At 42.7% G+C, this 18234-nt stretch overlaps 1 protein-coding gene across 2 annotated transcripts; it reads right to left on the bottom strand.

The window, feature by feature from the left end:
* Positions 1–10380: 10380 nt before the first annotated feature.
* dclre1b (DNA cross-link repair 1B) lies at positions 10381–13962 on the bottom strand. 2 transcript variants are annotated; one of them, XM_085928145.1, is made up of 4 exons: positions 13296–13962; positions 12855–13020; positions 12287–12469; positions 10381–11772 (listed from the first exon to the last, which is right to left on the bottom strand). In XM_085928145.1, exons 1-4 carry the CDS (start codon positions 13488–13490, stop codon positions 10634–10636), a joined length of 1683 nt encoding a protein of 560 aa, XP_085784271.1. In that variant the 5' UTR covers positions 13491–13962; the 3' UTR covers positions 10381–10633. The 2 variants fall into 2 exon arrangements, with proteins under 2 accessions (XP_085784271.1, XP_085784277.1); XM_085928151.1 differs by having other exon boundaries at positions 13205–13338.
* Positions 13963–18234: the final 4272 nt, after the last annotated feature.

The following is an 18234-nucleotide window of genomic DNA, read 5'->3' as shown; positions in this document are numbered from 1 at the left end:
TGTAATATGCTCTCTTACTTTAGTGCTCATCTGGTGGTACCAAGAAAATCTAAATATTTTTTGAAGTGGTAGTTTGTGTTAAAAAAAAAAAGAAAGAAAGATAACCCCCTAGGATAAAAAGTTTGAATCAGAAAAGAGGAGGCATGGTGGTGTAGCAGGTCAGTGACATTGGAAGCTGCCTGAGGATGAAGTGCTTTGAAGCTGAGAAGAAAGACTTTGAAGTTTGTGCGTTAACCAATCAGGAGCCAGTGGAGGTTTTGGAGGACGGGGCAGCTGGCTGAGTTCTGGATGAGCTAAAGTTTCTGGAGGGTTTTGGAGGAGAAAACGCGGAGTGAGGCTGGATGTGATAAATGCATATCTTTCTGTCCTGGAGATTAGTGAGGGGAAGAGCTGGACAATATTTCTATGGTCGTTTTGAATGCACACCTGCATAGTGAGAATCATACAGACCTTCAGATGCTTTTGGAAATCTTTAACCTTTTCCAAACGACATATCGGTTACATGTCCCTTGTCTACTCACTTGTATATAAAATCATCAATCCCCAATGAAATGGATAGAAATGTTGTCCGTTCACCTGTGTTGCTCCACCGTTTGTGTTTAGATATATGTTGCTTCAAGTGTCTGCTACATAATTGTTATTCATTTGCCCATCTATGTCATTTCCCATTTGGTGTTAGCATTAAGCTAGCGGACTTCAAGGCAAAGTTAACCTCATTGTTATGGAATTGGTATTCCTGAATGGTGGTGCACCCCTGCAGATATTCTGAGGGTGTGTGCATCATCAACTTAAGAAAGTCGATCTACCGTTGTCACGGCAACAATATAAAAAAATCGCTTCTGTTCATGACACTCCTGTGGAGCATCCAAATGATTCTTAAGCTTCGGTGTGAAGGTAATTCTCAGCGGCCTCAATATGACTCCTCATCATCTGAGATAAATCAACAAAATACAAAATGTGCGCTGAGCTGGAAACACTTTTCTCTTTTGGGTCCAACTGAACGAGATGAACGGAGGCTGCTGAAATCATCTTAGTCATTGCAAACTTGTTATCACAAATCCAAAAGACTTTTTCGATTCTAAATCTTGAGGTTTGAGTTACATGCAACGGTGAGGACCAGAGTGTTTAATTGTGGTTTCTGTCACAGATTATACAAAAAGTTCAAATTTGACTTCAAGCAATTGCGCAACATTTAATAAGGTTGGAATATAGTGATGACAATGACTCACATAGAAATGCTGCACACGTACAACAGGAGTAACTCAACGGTTCATATCCCCACCATCCCACAGACACCTAAAGATTAAAAAAAATAAGGAGCAAGTTATGAAGAACTGTCATGCATGCCGGAACCATCATTTTTTCATAGTCTGATGATCTTCAAAGTCTGATTGCGTTGCAGAAAAAAAAAGCTTGCACAATTTGATGAGACAGGACCGGGAGCGAGAGAGAGAGAGAGAGAGAGAGAGAGAGAGAGAGAGAGAGAGAGAGAGAGAGAGAGAGAGAGAGAGAGAGAGAGAGAGAGAGAGAGAGAGAAAGAGAGAGATGGTGTTCTTGAGTGAGTGAGTGAGTGAGTGAGTGAGTGAGTGAGTGAGTGAGTGAGTGAGTGAGTGAGTGAGTGAGTGAGTGAGTGAGTGAGCACTAAGCAGTGCAATGTTTATTCTTATTGTCGCTAACAAACGAATCGCCTTTTGAAGAGCCGCAACATGTCCAAGTCGTTGCTGCTTGCAGCATTAATCATCATTATAATGATGATCAATTATTATATATGATTGACAGGTTATCAATAATATCCTCACCTTGTGGGAAACACACACACACACACGCACGTAATTTTTAATCATTAAATCCCTTTCAAGGATGCACTTGGCTTTTAAATAGCTTTTAGTCTGTTATTGTGAATTTACTGTCCAGTTTTACTAAGTCCTTTTTACTTCAGTTGATCATATATTTGTGCTTTTACTTGTGCTTTAATGTCCAGAAAGCATTTTGGTTTTCTTTAAAGGCACTCTATAACTATAGTTCCTCTCACGTGCATCGTTTGGTCTCAGTGAGTGAAATGCTATATATTTGTTTTGCTATGGCAGACACTTCTGCTTCAGGCACTGTCAGTGACAAAGACAGATGTTCAAATGTGCCACCGAATATTATTTTAGAAATGCAGATGTGATTGTTTTTAGAATATTATTCAACTGATTTGTTTTTGTCGGTATCCTTATTGTAATTTCACGTATTATTTTTATGAAAGCTTATGTAGTACGGCATTAACTGTCGATTCAAATTTTGAGTCACAGACCTGGGCTCCATAGTCTTCGTATGTACAGTAAATGGAGCTACATTTTGTTCTGGGCACAAAAAATTTGCGCTCCACCATGAGGCATTTTGAAATATGTATTATTCCAGAAAAAAATCTGATTTTCCAGGTGACTGTAGGGGCAGCGCCCTCTATTGGTAAGCCACTACTGCATTAAAGTCGAAATCAGCACGTGCAATTTGCTCTACTTTTAAGTCCAAGCTCTAGCTGTGAAATGATCCTAGCAAATGTCAATTTAGGGTTTCCAGGACGGCCTTGAAGATAAGGTTCGGGGGCGCTCAGTATCACCCCCTGCGGTGACCCACGTGGCCCCTACCGGGATGGCCTGGAAAGGCTTGGGACAAAACTGGGCCGGTCTCCACTCAGATGTGGGAAACTCCCTGCTGGTCCTCAGCAGCGGTCCTTGCTGTGAGAAAAGCCAAAAACGCGATATATATATATACTTCTTTATCGACACATCTCAAGAAACATCTCATAAAAACTTCAAAACATTTTTTGTAATATTTGAGAGGGTTTTCAAATGTTCTGACCAGTTTGCTTTTGCACAATTGGGATTTTGTGCATTTCTGAGGGCGATGGAAGCCCATCTGAGTGGTCTTTCTCTCTGTCCCCCTCTCTATTCCTCCCACTATTCTACTCTCTCTCTTTCCCCCTGTCTCTCTCCAGCCCACTCTCTAATCCCCTCTCTTTCCATCTCTCTCATATGCTATTCCTCTTCCCCTCATTCTCTCTCTTGCACCCACCTGCTCATTTCCTCCATTAGACCTTTCCTCAACAAAGCCACTCCCCTCTCATCCCCCTGGCCCTCCTTCTCGTTACCACTCCCTTTCTCTCTATTTCATGCTTTACTTGCATCCATATTCCTCTTTTCCACATGTAGTCCTGCGCCGCTTTGTTCCTCTCTCCCACCTTGTCTGCGCTCTCTCTTTCTCTATCCTTCCCTGTCTCCCACGCTGCCTCTTTCAATCTCTCCATATTTCTCTTTTCCCAATGGAATGTTGCAACACCCACACTTTTGCTGCGTTTTTTTTTTTTTTTTGCGGTGGCATGTCACAATCACCCTTGAACACTTCTAACACAGGTTATTAATATGCTCTCTGAAGGTTGAAACACACAACGAACCTTAAGCACAGCGTTCGGGAATTATTCAAGAAAAAATGAGAGCAGAACAAAATCATTTTGAAAGAGGTCAGCAATTCAAAAATGACACGCGTGCATTTTTCCAAGAACGGGCTCCTTCCACCGAGCTCCATGCTTGATTTTGCCGTAACGAGATGCGAGAAATTTCCTGGGCTCTTGAGTTAAAGAAACGGCAAGTTGCCGAAGCAAGAAGCGCCGGGTGGAAAAATCAATGCAAGAAAATAAATGAAATGGGAATCTTCCATTCCAGGCCTCGCGTAATCGTCATCATCACGGGACGGCGGCTCCTCCGCTACTCCACAAAAGAACTATTTGGATGCTTTTATCAACGCTTAAGAGGATTTCTAAATACATGTAGCACAACGCCCAAATGTGTTGCTTGTGATGCCTCCCTGATCAAAGTTTACTTTCTACCCTGAGCCAAAGGGTTACACTTTTCTCCCAGAGTCATATCAATACAAATCATCACAATTTTCCCCCGTGTGCGAGTACTGCCGGAAATGAATGCTCGCCCCCGGACGTGCGAGAAGTAATGTTGGAAGCAGGTGCAGCCGGCGAGGCGTAATGGTGGCGTTCCTCCCACACAGCGATGCGGCGAGGGGCTGCTGAGCCAGATCCACCAGGAGCAGTTCAGCGCCACTCATCACAAATTCTCTACCTCGCCGTCTGTTGGTAGACAGAGCAACCACCTCCGATTGGTACATATATACTGAAAAGAAAATATTCTGTCCATCCTGTAGCACTTGTCCTTGGGGTCAAGTCAGGGCACAGCCAATGCATGTAGGCAAACAATGCAGTGCTCAACAGTCCATGCAAGAACGCATTGGTTTTTACTAACAGATCAACTCTAGCATATTATTAATTTTGTTTTTGCGTTTACGATTGACCCATAAAAGGTTGCGCAATACAGATTTTACTATGTGTCATCATTTATAGCTAGGATGTTTCAGGAAAAAAAAATCCACCTGTTGCTAAACCTAGCCGTTTATTCATAAATATTAGTATATATATATGACTATACTAGGTATTTTATAATATTCTTAAAAATACTGGGTTAAAAACAACTCAATTTGGGTTAGAAATTGGGCAGACCCAGGAAGTTGGGACAATTTGACCCAAACAACTATTTTTTGTACTAAACAACCCAACAATTTTTTTTTTTTTTTTTTTGCAAAGCAACCCAAAGCAGGGTCGAATAGATCCAACTTTCTGAATCAGTCTAATTTTTAACTCGGCAGCTTTGAGAGTTCATGGTGGTGATGATGATGATGACAGTTAAAAAAAAGTTGAGTTACGACTTGGTCCAACGCTTTCTAGTATGCTAGGCCTAAATGTCACTATTGTCACGATTTAAAGGGCTCCTTGTCAACCGCATGCATGTGACGCCATGAACCCCTGTCTGCGCACACGTGACGGCGTAATTAATACGACTCCCTCTCACGTCAAGATAATGAAGAGGCTCGCTCACAAACTGAAAACACCCAGCTATCTGGTCACACACACACACACACACACACACCCCTGTACCCTCTGAGCACAACTCACTATTAGGCCCTTCCTCATTACAGGAACAGCGGGAGTTTGGCGCTCCATGGATCCGTCGGCCCGAGGACGGATGATGTCTAAGAGACAAAATGGCAAGCAGGCTTTTTTTTAGGTTCATCCTTAGCGCTCAGTGACACTTTCTAAAATAATAGCAGCTCCATGCCGCATTTGTACGCCACAATAAAAGCACCATAGGGACAAAAAGAGCTTTTTGTCAGTAAATGCATGTTTTGTTCCACTATTTAGCCAGTGCCAACAAGCACAGTCATTTTCTTGGTCAAATTCTGACAAATATGTCATTCTCGCAATCTTCCATCGCCAATATTAATGGAAGGTAATTAAAAAGATACAGCTGATATCTTGATGTTGAGTGACGAAACAGGCGGGGCTGATGTGTTCGCTCTTGGCCTGCCTTTTGTTCCCCCTCTCCTCCCCTACGGCGGCTTATTAAGGTCTCCTCATGATTAAAAAATAAATAAGAATAAAAGACAGATGAGGCAATAGGCAAGCCATGTGGCGTATCACTCAAAGGACGGCCCGGTCGACAAGTCGACGTTACATCCGTTCCCAACTGTCATGCGTTAAACGTCAAGACTAGACACAAAAATGTCATTACTGTTTGTTTTATAAAATACAATCGTTTTTTTTTCGGTGGGTGGGGGCTTGAACTGAACGGGCTGTTTTTTTTTTTTTTACAGTTGCACATAGGGCCAATGTTTCCTCTAACTTTCCATATATCTGAGCATTCACACCTTCAGGGACCCTTCAGGGCCAATCAGCTTTTTCTCAGTGATTCCGGCTGAAAACATGACTTTGGTACCTCTCGGTTGATGTTGAAGCTTTGTAGGGACGTGGTGGTCATGCAGTGACCATCCTTCTTTTCAATTAAATAAGAAAACACAACACTATTTTAGTAAAATATTTAGGTCTGGAGATGAATTCAGAATTTTGCCCAATTGCGCTATCACAGCATGGCAAGGTTGCTTCTTCACACAGGATTGCGTAGCTTTTAGCTAACCGCTAAAAATGGAGCAAACAACGTGTAATTCATTACGCATGTGCAGATGGTTAACTACTTCACCAACACAGGCCAGCAGATGTACCTGTCTCAGCGCATCGGTATTATTTGCGCGTAATTACGTAAATGAGGTAAACACATATATTTGCCAGAGAAATTGGCCATCTCTATGCAAATGAAGTCAAATTTAACTCATGTAATTGAAACAATCATTCTCAAGGCTACGTGTGGCATAACAATCATATACTTGCTTATCAATAGAATTGAACAATTATTGGAGCTCATTAAAAAAAAAAAAGGTGTATAAAAAAGTCGAATTTAATTTAATTCATTGATTTATCAACCGTGTGGATATACCGATGTGTAAATTTTAGGCCACGTGCAGCTTTGAGAGGGATTGTTTCGACAATATGTGTCATTGTTATGGCGTGATTTTTTTGGGGGAGTCATTGTTTTGATGACATGATTGTTGTGTCTCATATAGCTTTTTCAGTTTTTGTTTGGACATTGTTCGACCATGCACGGCTTTGAGAGTGATGGCTTTAACAACACAAGCACGTTATTGTTATTCACACAAGCCGTCATAATTACATCTGGGATATGGCAACTGACACAGTCAAGGAGTCTAGGAGTGTGTCAATGATCAACATTAGAAAGGTTGAGGAGCTGTGAGTGGGCTGAACACGCAGCAAAACATCCTTCACTTTGCAATTAACGGGGAGGGATTGCCCCGAGCTTTCATTCGCATTTTACGGTCAAGGGGAGGGAAGTTGATATGAGCTTATAGAACCGCTGGGGCATGGTCATATAAAAAATCATAGCAAGACATTACTGGGGGATCACCATTTGTTCCAGGTCTGACAAAAACAGAGCAAAAACTTCCCACTGAGATCAATTACTGGGGAATAATTCCATATTTGCCAGCTTGTCAAGTCAACAGCTAGTGGGAGAAGCTAACTCAATCCAGTTTAATGGTATTAAGAGTTTGTTTCTAAGGAGAAACTACAAGATGTTAAACTGGGTTAAAAATGAAGTGCATGTTTCTTACTCCTGTTTTATTGCACAAAAGGGATCATCACCAAGGCTAAGGAGAAGGTGAGGTGGTTGTCAAGGCTTTGGCAGAGTGTCTTTTTGACAGAGCGTTTTCACAGGATTTCAATCTGTCAGGAAGACTGAAGGGATAACACATACGACACACGCACACACAATCCATTCAATCCAAGCAGGCTGTGAGGAAAAAGACACCTCGTGGAATGGAAATGGAAATCATTTTAAACAAGTCACTTTATGTTATGATTTACTCGCTCTGGTGGCTTCACAAGCCAAATCAATTCATGTCAAGCATGCAAAGCAATGACAGAATAACCACGTAATAAAACACAAAGTCAATCGATCAATGAATACAACCACTGCCAGGGATCCAAATATTAGATGTAAGCACACAGCAGGCTCCCTGTACCGTTCCTATGAACATTATTCCAAAGTGTGTGCTTATTTTGCAAGCTTCTACTTTCACCTTCGGGCCACAATAGCCGAGTCTCACTCACACTGTGGCTATGAATCATCATTAGGCGGCTGATAAAGTATGCGATTAAAAGAACCAGGGTGTTTTGCAGAGCTCTGTGGGCTGCAGTGGGAGGTTTCGCATTAAAGCGTACACGAGATAGCATGTCGGACGGGATAAGCGGCCACTCTGGAAATATAATAGTGATGAATGATCTTAATTGCTGTGTGTCACTCTCACTCGGAAGAAGCACAAACGGGTCGTCGCTTTGTTTATAGCTACCTGCTTGTGTTTACATTCTAATAAGAGCAAGAAGTGAATGGCAAATTTAGTGACATTCACCAAATGGCAAGCCATAATGGAGAAGTATCATGCTACCGAGTGGGCCCAATTTACTGTTGTTAGCTGCACGCTGGAATGGCTGGTGCCCTGTTAAATGCATTCTCATTAGAGACAAAAACAACCTTGAAATGGAAAATGTCAGGGATATTTTAGTGATTTTATTTTATTCTACTTGCCACGTGAGGGAGAAGATAATAAACCTTGCCTGAGGCGAATACACGGAATACAAAAGCAGTAATGAGCTGTAATTGTGTTACTTTTGTAAAATGGACTGTTTGCCATCCCCTCAACTCTTACATAATGTACGTTTTTTTTGGGGGGGGGGGAATGGATGGATGGATGGATGGATGGATGGATGGATGGATGAGTGGATCTTCAAAGAACCTGATGTTACTGTCATTTGCTTTTCTCTTTAAACGATGTAGAAAATGGATTAAAACCTACAACAACAGTTTCTCTTTTTTGAATGAAAAGTATCGGGAATTTTATTCGAAGGCCACGCCACCCAGTTGTAGCTGCTACCCCGGAGGAGTGTAACGCCGGTGACTAACGACGGGCGAGCGCATGAAAAGGGAGGAAGAGCTGCCAGGAGCACAGAGGAAAGGTTGCTTCTGCTTAGAGGCTAGAATGAATACGATTAGAGGCTGCAAGAGAGCCTGTGAAAGAGAGCATGAAGAGTACATTGTGAGAGAGGAGGGGAAGGTGGAGACCCCCGAAGGGAAGCACTCAAGTGTGTGTCATCAACCAGCAGCTGGAGCTTACCAAGTGAGCCACAGACCATAATAGCAACACAGAGAAAACGATCAATGACACCTCTTGGGCTGTTTCTTCCTTTTTTTTTTTTTTTTTTACAGTTGCACATAGGGCCGATGTTTCCTCTAACTTTCCATATATCTGAGCATTCACACCTTCAGGGACCCTTCAGGGCCAATCAGCTTTTTCTCAGTGATTCCGGCTGAAAACATGACTTTGGTACCTCTCGGTTGATGTTGAAGCTTTGTAGGGACGTGGTGGTCATGCAGTGACCATCCTTCTTCACCATCGAGGGTTGCATGGCACTCATCAGTGAACAATCCCTCTGCATCTTTCATGGACTGGGACTCATCCTCTGATCTCAAGGTTCATAACCTTTGGAGCATCCACAAGTAAAAATCTTGTTCATATCCAAACAAGGATATTAAGGTATCCTGCAAAAATTCAAGCAGAGAATACATATAAAAAAATAAAGTCCAAACGTTGTTATCAAATGAGATGTTTCTTTTATGATGTTTTAGGTTAAGATATCTTTTGATTTCAGCAAACACAAACTACTAATGTTGCAAAGTCAATAAGATGATTATTTTCAGTTTTTACAACCCGTCAAATGTGTATATTCATTTGGAACAATGCATTCTAACAAAAACTACATTTTTTATTTCTATAATACCATTTGAGAATACTCAAATTATTCTCGAACAGTTCATGACTTGAAAATTATGCTGAGCACTATTTGCATAAACTATTTATAAAATCAAATAAAAAACATCATTTGCATAATAACTGGGAATGCGGAAACCTGCATCCCACCACACTTCTTTTTGTAACTTAAATGACGATCACATCACATTTTTATGAATAATTCATGCAGCAAAAAATTCCAACACATTCTCCTACTCTGGCTTCATCTCCATATGCTTCCTTATCGCCCCCCTTCAACCTTGTTCTTCCATGCATGAAACATCCATGTCTACAAGTCTGTCACCTCAAACCTCCACAAACACAGTCAGAGGCCAACAAAAAAACAGCTGAGCTCTGTGAGCAGACGCGATAACAGCCAGTGCCGCCGTGTGGGTGCAGCAAAGCACTTGTCGGCACCGAAAGACAAGACCTCTGCTATCAGCTGGAGTGAGCCTTCAGTTGGTTCTCATCGCCCACGCACCTCTGTTGACAATGTCACACGTTGGCTTGGAAATGAAAGGAGCGGCGATGCACTTTCTCTGAGCTTTGACTTCAAAAGAAAATCTGTCGCCCTTCGCCTCTCGTTTAAACTCTTATTCGGCTGACGGGAGAGCGGAGGGTTGAGGACACACTCACAAAGCTGTCCATTTTATTCTCAAGGCTCGACAACTAAAAAGAACGGTGCTCTGGAAGCTGTCTGTGGTGCTGAATGGGAGCTGTCGGTGGTCCTGAAAGCCTTCGAAATCCTCATTTGGAGTTTTGAAACGGACTTAAGTATTTACTGCCTTAAAAGTTATAGTTTGCAACACTGACTGTGCTTCAGTAAAGTAATTCTCTCTGCAAGCCGTGATGATGTTTTGGGGAGCAGTCAACGTCGGCGATTACGTGCTATGAACAACCGAAATCACTCACGCACGCACACATGCTGCTTGGAATAGTTTCACAATACTGCCATCTGCAGGCAATATGGCCACATTGCAACCAGAACTGGTCAGTTTCTTTAACAGAACGTCAGAGAGCGTGTGGTTTCTTCAACCAAGTAAATATTAAGTTAAGGATAATATCACTAATTTCCATCGTTTTTATTTCAAATTAATTCTTTTGGTGGAACATAAAATTCAAACAAAGTCTGATTTTCATCAGTCAATATTCAGTACATTTATTATTCCATATTAGCTTTGTCAGTGTCAAGATATTTGCGTGATCATCATATAACATTTCTGCTTGATCGGGTACCATGTGAGATTTTTAACATTTAAAAGGACCTAGCTCAGTCAAGACGGAAAAAAGGTGCACTTATAAAGTTAAAAAGGTTAAAAAGCACAAACAACACTTATGGCACATTTTTCTTGTGTATGGGACAGAGGGAACGCATGCGACTGACACTCCTCAAAGGGCAGAAGAGCTTCAAGTCCTCCGGTGGAAAAACCACATGCTTCAAGATGTCGTTTTCAAGCTGTTCAGCGTGAGCATCGGAATACTGCAATGAACACGACAAAGCTACGAAATCATTAGGACTGGAGAGGGGCACAAAGTCACTGTCAGACACGTTCGTGTCGTCGTCATCGTCCGACCTCGGACGAGCGCCAGTCCGGTTAGAAGCGCTTGACGTCACCTCTTTGATGGCGCGTCGCCGCGGCGTTAGTAGCGCGCCGGTGTCCTGCAGCATTTTCAAGGAATCAAAGTTACTTTGGCTGAATTGACTGAAGGGCACGCGCTGCGCCATCAACATCTCTTCCGGGATGGTGCAAACCAAGTTGGGCTTTAACGTGTACCAGAGGTCTTGGCGCTTTTTAAAGGTGGGAATCGTCTCACTGGATTCTCTCAGGTTGCAATCAACACTGTCAGTATCCATCTCCTCCTCCTCCTTCTCCTCCTCCTCAGAAGAAGAATTCTGACCCAGACACTCCCAGGACCTTTTGCTTGAACTTTCAGGAGAGTCAAACACCACTCCTTTAGGCACAAGTGGTCGGGCATATTGGCGTCGAACGCTGGCTGATGATTTGTTCCAGTTTTCCGGCAGCCTTCTCATGTAGTGTTGCACCGACTCTGGAACCAGGATTTCGTGCTTTTTGCTGGGTAATAAGGTAGCGAGACTTCCCGGGATGGCGTTGCCAACAATGGGCAACAGGGAGGAAGGTTTGAGTCCACTGACAAAGTCCACCAGCTCTTGATAGGACGAGTGGTCCGAGTAGGGCACCACGTGGAGTTTGGGGTGGAAGAGGGTGAGGGGCCGGCTGGTAGGATAGATGGCCAGGGTGGGTTGTTCGCTGTTCCACTGGCACATCGCGGCAAAGGTGATCTCTCTCTGCTCCACAACGCGGATGCGGCCGGCGCCCGGTTCAGTGGTGAAGACGTCGGGCAACTCGAGTATCCTGAGGATCGCCATCCTGTCCAAACTCACCTCGATCCAGGTTTGAAACTCTCTGGCCAGGTCCACTAAAAGAGTCTCCTTACCGAGGGAGTAGAGACCTACGAGGCGGCAGAAGACGGCGACAAACTCTGTCAAGCTGTTTAGATCGTCAAGATTTGTTGGTGTTTAGAGCTGGAGCTTTTCAATATTTATCACTGAGTAGTAGTTAGAAAATTTGGAATGTTCCACAAGCTTCTAGAAAATTTACTGGACCTTTTTCACCAACCCATTGCAATCAAACTCAAGATAATTTGTTTTAGCGGCTTCCGTATTTCAAAAGACATTAACAACCTAACCATTTGGTCACAATATACGTACGTTCAACCACTCTTGCAACAATTTTTCAAAAAAGCAACTAACAACTTGCCTAAGAAAGAGAAAACAGGAGTGGAATCCTAGTGCTCTAAAAAGAAATTTAAAATAGTGTTTGTTTGGTATTTAGAGAAATAAGCCAAATGATAGAAGGGGGGGAAACAAAACTCAAAACCTGTTTTAGTTTAGTATCATTTGCTTTTCCTCAGAGAATTAAAATATATCAAATACAAAATTTCAACAAGCAGGGGGAAAAGTTACCTAAGACAACGTTGTGGTCTGGGTGGCTGCGGATGATTTCCTTGATTTGCTGTGTGGCTTGTTTTCTTGAGGGGATGCTACGGTTGGGGTCACAGTTGGTGTTATCCAAGTACAGCACATCGATTGTGGCTTTGGTCGCCAGGCACAACTCACGCAGCATCGACGGGGAATATCTAAAGTCGCCTGAAATTTAGAAGGCGCTAGCATTAAAACATTTACCACAAACTTTTGTGTGTCATTGTGTTGTACGGATGAACCTGTGAAATTTTCATGGCGCGATTATCACGACAGAAAACGAGCACGATTATCAGTATGACATTGTATCGACGACAACTACGCATTCCACACTGCTGTCGCACATGGAATGCGTGTTCCTCCTTTGTGGACCGAGGCTGGTGCTGAACTTTCTCACAGTCAGTCTGTCAGGGTGAGGACAAGTACATACGCAAATAAATAAAGGTTAGTAAATATCCGTTTCAGGTGGACCACCAGTTTTAACAAATACAACAATAAGGGTGAATAAGTTCAAAAAGTCACACTGCAAATTTGAACAGCAACAAGCACTCACCGGTGTATAAAATGGTGCCAAAGTAGCCCTCAAAGAGGAACATGACTGCGCCCGGACAGTGGTTGGCATCTATCAGTGTGACCGTCATGCTTTCTTTGCCAATGTCGTCCAGGGGCAGGAGGTACGAGTCACCCACCTCCAACGGGTGGATCCACTTCTCCTTCACCTGTACAAGAAAAAAAGCAGGATTAAGAACAGCAGTAATAATCATGAATATGCAGCAGTTATATGACTGGTTTCTGTGATTCCAAAAATTGAGACCAAGATACATAATTTCCACACTTTAACCATTATTGAGATTCATAATTTTAAAATAAGATCTGATGATGTGATTGCACAAGTGTACACACCCTCTTTTAGCTGCAAGGGTGAGGATGTAATTCCATTCAAACTCATGGAGGGGGGTGCATTAAATATATTATGGAAAACAACCCATCTCACCCGCAGCTTAACTTTGACCAGCGAAGCAGTAACAGGGGAACAGTAGATGGGTCGGTTAGCCCATGTGGACGTCAGGCCGACCGTGTGGTCGCTGTGCATGTGCGACAGGAAGAAGAGTCTGCTCTCTGGACATCTGCGAACATGCCAGAAGTCGACAGCCACAGGAGTGTTGGTGATGATCTTGCCATTGGACATCGTTCCATCCGACTTTGCAGACGCACCAGTCGATAAACGACTAAGGAACCTTTGTGATCTCTAGCTAACTCAACTCGTCTCGGGTCGTGCAATGGGTCGTTTGAGGCCTGATTGGCTGGATGATTCTAACTTCGCAGCGCCATGTTAAAGCGTTTTAAAAATGTTCCACTAAAGACCCATTAAGAAATATAAACGATAGATTTTGCACCCTTTTCCCGCGCTATTTATATTTTCAATATATCTTCCGTCATGGCACGCCCCTGCCCTACCACAACATTGTCGCCTATTGTTTACGTCACAACTACGTTTCACAGGCGACTGATCGAAGCTGCTTCCAAGTCTTGCTTACAGTAACAAATATCTGTACAAATGTCCAACAAAACGGCTAAAAAGGATGAATTCGCCCTTTTATTTCCTTTCCAACGAACCATAACACCGGCGCCTGTGAAATACGTATGTCTACGTCACAGGTTTGCCATTTTTAATGGTGCGTTTGAAAATAATCGTAACGCCCGTGCACGGTTCAGAGAATGTTTGTTCGGAGAGGCACTCATTTCTGAAAATAGTCAGCAATGGTGCAGCGTGTCTCAAGTCGGAGCGCCTTGTGCTGTTTTGCTGCTCTGTGAAGAACACAGTTTGAGGGAAACAATGCGCTCCGAGTGTTTTTCCTGAACGCGCCCTTATCCGCCGCTCACAGATGCAACACTGCCCTCTGCTGTCCACATTGTGTAAATGAATCAGAGAGCTTCTATTGCCTTCGTTTCAAGATTTATGGTTGCAGAAGGTCTGGCATTAAAAAAAAAAAAACGTTATTCAGTATGTCCCTTAATCACAATTCTTTTCCCTCAATATTACTGCCAGATTTATCCTGGCTGGAGATGCTGCATGGCTGTTTCTTTATTATTATTATTTTTAGATGTATGTCTCTAATATAAGACCCCGCTTTGGCAAAAAAAAATATTTCCTTAAAAGTCTACTGTTGGGTACGAGTTATCAAATAAAATGAATATGCAGGGAATCATTTTTATTTATTTATTTTTTTGCTATTTTTTCCTCACGATGGGCGGGGAGAAAGAAATATATGTAGGTCAATTGCATTTTTTATTTATGAATGTATTTATGTATTTATTTGTTCGTTTATTTATTTATTTGTATCGACAAAGTGTTCACGTAGCTGCTTTTGCTATTCAAGATCTTAGGCCTATTTTAATGTCGTTTTTTCCTTAGCACGGAGCCATGCGAAATAAACGTTGATCTTACTGATTTCATTTAATTGTCTGCTTCATGCATAAATGTGCAGAACGTATCCATTATTTTACACTCTAAAAAGAGTACGAGGAAAGGTAGTCCAATATATTTTGCAATTCGGTTCGTTGGGGGCAGGTTACAATCAAATGGGGGCGTTACTATGGTGACGGCACCCGACAGTAGTCCCCCCCCCCCCCCTCCCGTGCTTCCTTTTATAGTTACTTCCATAGTACCTCTCACTGAGGATTACACCTTCCAGTTTCTCTCTTACTGCAGTGTGTGTCCTTTGCGCTTGCCCCCGAAGCGCATGCATCACAGTCAGCTTTACTGCTAATGATTTGACTCACACAAGAGGAGAGAAGGGTGGGGGTAGAAGTTTGGGGGGAGTAGGAAGCTTGTTACCGCTCACATCTTACATTTGCTCAGAAGCCATACCAGTACAGGCGGCCGGCCGGTGCCATTTATATTAGTAGCACACTCTACGTGGGGCCTTCCACTGGAGTCAGCGAAGTGATGATGAACTAGATAATAGGCAGAGCAATGATGCGTAACAGCGCTCACTGTATTCTTCAATTGGTTGCGCATCATTTTCAACCATATGCCCCCTTATCAAAAAAAATAAATGAAGCAAATGATTGCAGGTAATTTTTCTATACATTGTTGTTGTGTTTGAGGGAGGTATAACATGATTGTTAGAAACTGTTATGCTTTATTAATGCAAAAAAAAGTTTGGTGCCTTAATTGAACAAAAGTTTGCCATTGATGCCCACATTGTTGTACATTCATGTGTTGGTCTGCCTTGTCAATGACATCAGGAGGTGAAAGAAACCATATACGTATAGTATATATACATTACAAGAAGGAAAAATCAGCATTTCGTTTGACCTATTGACTTAATCCATGGTGAGAGCACTGAGCACGTGCAGTCACTGCTTGTAAATGGTAAGATGCTGAGGTCAGCCTTGTCTCCTTGCTCTTGCATTTGCATGCAGAGCAGAAGATGCAGAAGCACTGTCCGACAGCAGCGATCACAGCAGAGCAGATGGCTCCCGCCACTATTCTTCATGCTGTCCTCTGCCGTCATCTTTTGTGTTAAAATTTCCTTTGACCCTTTTGTCAACATTTCTCTTTGAAGGAGAGACAAGCAATGGGGACCGCTGATTTGTCTGACTCTATTTTCCACGACATGTTCCTTTCAATTGAAGTTAGTTGATGAATTCATCATATTGATTAACTCGTAAAAAAAACCCGTCTGTAAAAAAAAGCCTTACAAAGATTTTTTTTTTTTTTAATTCACACACAATATGAATTAATTTGTAGACCACAGAACCGAGCTCTACTTTCAGTTGCTTGCTCTTAAATCATGGATCTCGGATGAATGACAAGCAGATTATACGTGCTAGCGCCATTCATCGGAGCCAACGCATTGACATGCTCAGAGGTGATGGCAGCTTTATTTCCCTTCAAGGATAATGCAGCGGCGCAGTCTGCACGCTCCTTGCCGAGATATTTATGGCCATGTGTGAGAAGCCCAAGATGTCCCTCGGGGGGTGAACAGCTCGTTGCTGGGTAGAACGAGCTGGTGCTAAATGCATTTTTCACTCATCTCTCTGTCATTCACTTATTTGAACCTTCAGCATCCTTCTGCTGACCGAACTCAATTCAAGCGGACCGCAAAATACTCAGCTCCACGTTTGATTCGATTAGACCCATTCCTTAGCCTGTGAGGGGTGAACTAAGTGGAAGGGGGTGCGTGATACATCACAGCGGCAAGGATGATTAAGTGATAACAGAGAGATGGATAATTGAGTAAGAAGGAACCGAGCTTGGCTTCTGCTTACCTTGAAGCCAACAATGTAACATTGCAGTTCCATACAAGATAGCCACAGACTGTAAAGAAAGTCACGTTTACATCATATGTCCGTTCCTGTAGCGTGTGTAAATAATTAGTTACAATCACGGCAAGGAGCGAAATTTCAATCCATCTTGGATATGGGCTGGAATGTTGAAGATTAATTTGAGGGATGTCATTGACAGAAGTGTACGTTGGTGCCAGTGGGTGCTCCGTACACTTAAATGAAATAAAATACAGGATGCATAATTGATCAGAAAGGCACTACAAAGTATTCTCCTGAAGGCCGCGATATGCTTCAGCATTTCCATGTGCATGACAAATGATTTGCATTATGTATGTATGGAACCGGAAAGGAAACGGCAGCATTTAGAGCACGGGAGCTAACAGCAGTGCTGGGCGCCCTTTTTGAGTGTCACGCTGGTCCTGAAATATTGCCCGCTCGGGATGCTTCTGGGTTAAGGTGTTGCTGCAGGGGTGGGGGAGGAGGTTCATTGCCTGGAAGCAACCTCCAAATGTGGTTTATGCTTTTACAGAAAACTTGAGGGCATGCATACATGCACTCAAGCACAACAGGCCCAGTCCAGATTCAATTAATCTTCCCGATATGTTTGTGTGTGTGTGTTTTTTTTATGGTGGATCTCAAATGTGTACATCATTGGGCAAATGCCGGGTGTTTATAAATAAATAAATAAATAAATAAATAAGATATGATATAATATATAATATAATAATTTTCCCTTTTTGGGGGGGTATGAGGACCATAAAGAAGGCAATGGCATATAAAAAGTAATGAAATACGAAATGTGGAATAGAAAGGATGCAGCACTCACTTAGACAGCAAATAGAATGAGCTACCACTCGTCTGTCGGTCGATTTGCAAATAAAGGAGGCGAGGGAGTGTGTTAGAGATTGAATGTTACGACAGTATGTGAGCGATAAATCGTGTCCTGTTGACACTGTATTGTTGCAGCTCTGTTTATGGCGAGATAGCTGGAAGCCATTTTAAATGAGTGATGACCCAAATAAAACAAATAAACTCAGATTGGACTTTTTTTTTCTTCACTAACCAACTTCTTGAGGCCGTATGTCATGAACACAAATGCGGATTCCCACCATGCAGTGATTGAAGCTTCTCCGTACTGCTCCAATTGGGCTGACATAAAAGACACTTCTGAGTCTTTGTTTCTCTCGGATGCTGCTACCCCCCAACTCTTCTGTTGTCATTTCCAAACCCTTTATTATCCGCCTTTGTGCATTTGCTGGCTTTAAAAGCACTAGATACTGTGAGCTGTCTGTGGGCTGAAAGCCTTGGTGGAATTTTTGTAAATGTTTTACAAGGTTTTCATCTTCCAATACTGAGACACTTCAAAGTCTGGCCTCACTGTGAAATGTCCTATTGTCCAGGGTGAGGCTTTCTAAAATGCTAGTGTTCTCCTTGACCACATCTGTTTCAGTCCATAAGGTGGTGAAATTGACAAACCTCAACACCTGACCGTCAGGATCTTCCTCACTGTGAAAGCCGGGCCGGTGACCATCGCTAATTGAGATGAGAGTGGGTTCGGCTGGAGGGCGGAGATCACAGGATGTCATGTGGAACGAGGGGTTAAGCCCCAATATGACCACAGTGGGCTTACTTTTTCA

Source organism: Syngnathus leptorhynchus, chromosome 1, assembly GCF_054491065.1.
Source record: "Syngnathus leptorhynchus isolate UIUO chromosome 1, UIUO_Slep, whole genome shotgun sequence".
Lineage (NCBI taxonomy): Eukaryota > Metazoa > Chordata > Actinopteri > Syngnathiformes > Syngnathidae > Syngnathus > Syngnathus leptorhynchus.
Note: the sequence above shows the minus strand (reverse complement) of the source record. Positions and strands in the feature narration are given on the sequence as shown.

Excerpts from the sequence above, each read along its gene's own strand:
- dclre1b (XM_085928145.1), bottom strand. The coding sequence starts at position 13,490 with ATGTCCAATGGCAAGATCATCACCAACACTCCTGTGGCTGTCGACTTC. Across the intron at positions 12,470-12,854 it reads TGGCACCATTTTATACACCG|GCGACTTTAGATATTCCCCG; the intron begins GTGAGTGCTTGT and ends TCTAAATTTCAG. Across the intron at positions 11,773-12,286 it reads AGACCACAACGTTGTCTTAG|GTCTCTACTCCCTCGGTAAG; the intron begins GTAACTTTTCCC and ends GCCGCCTCGTAG.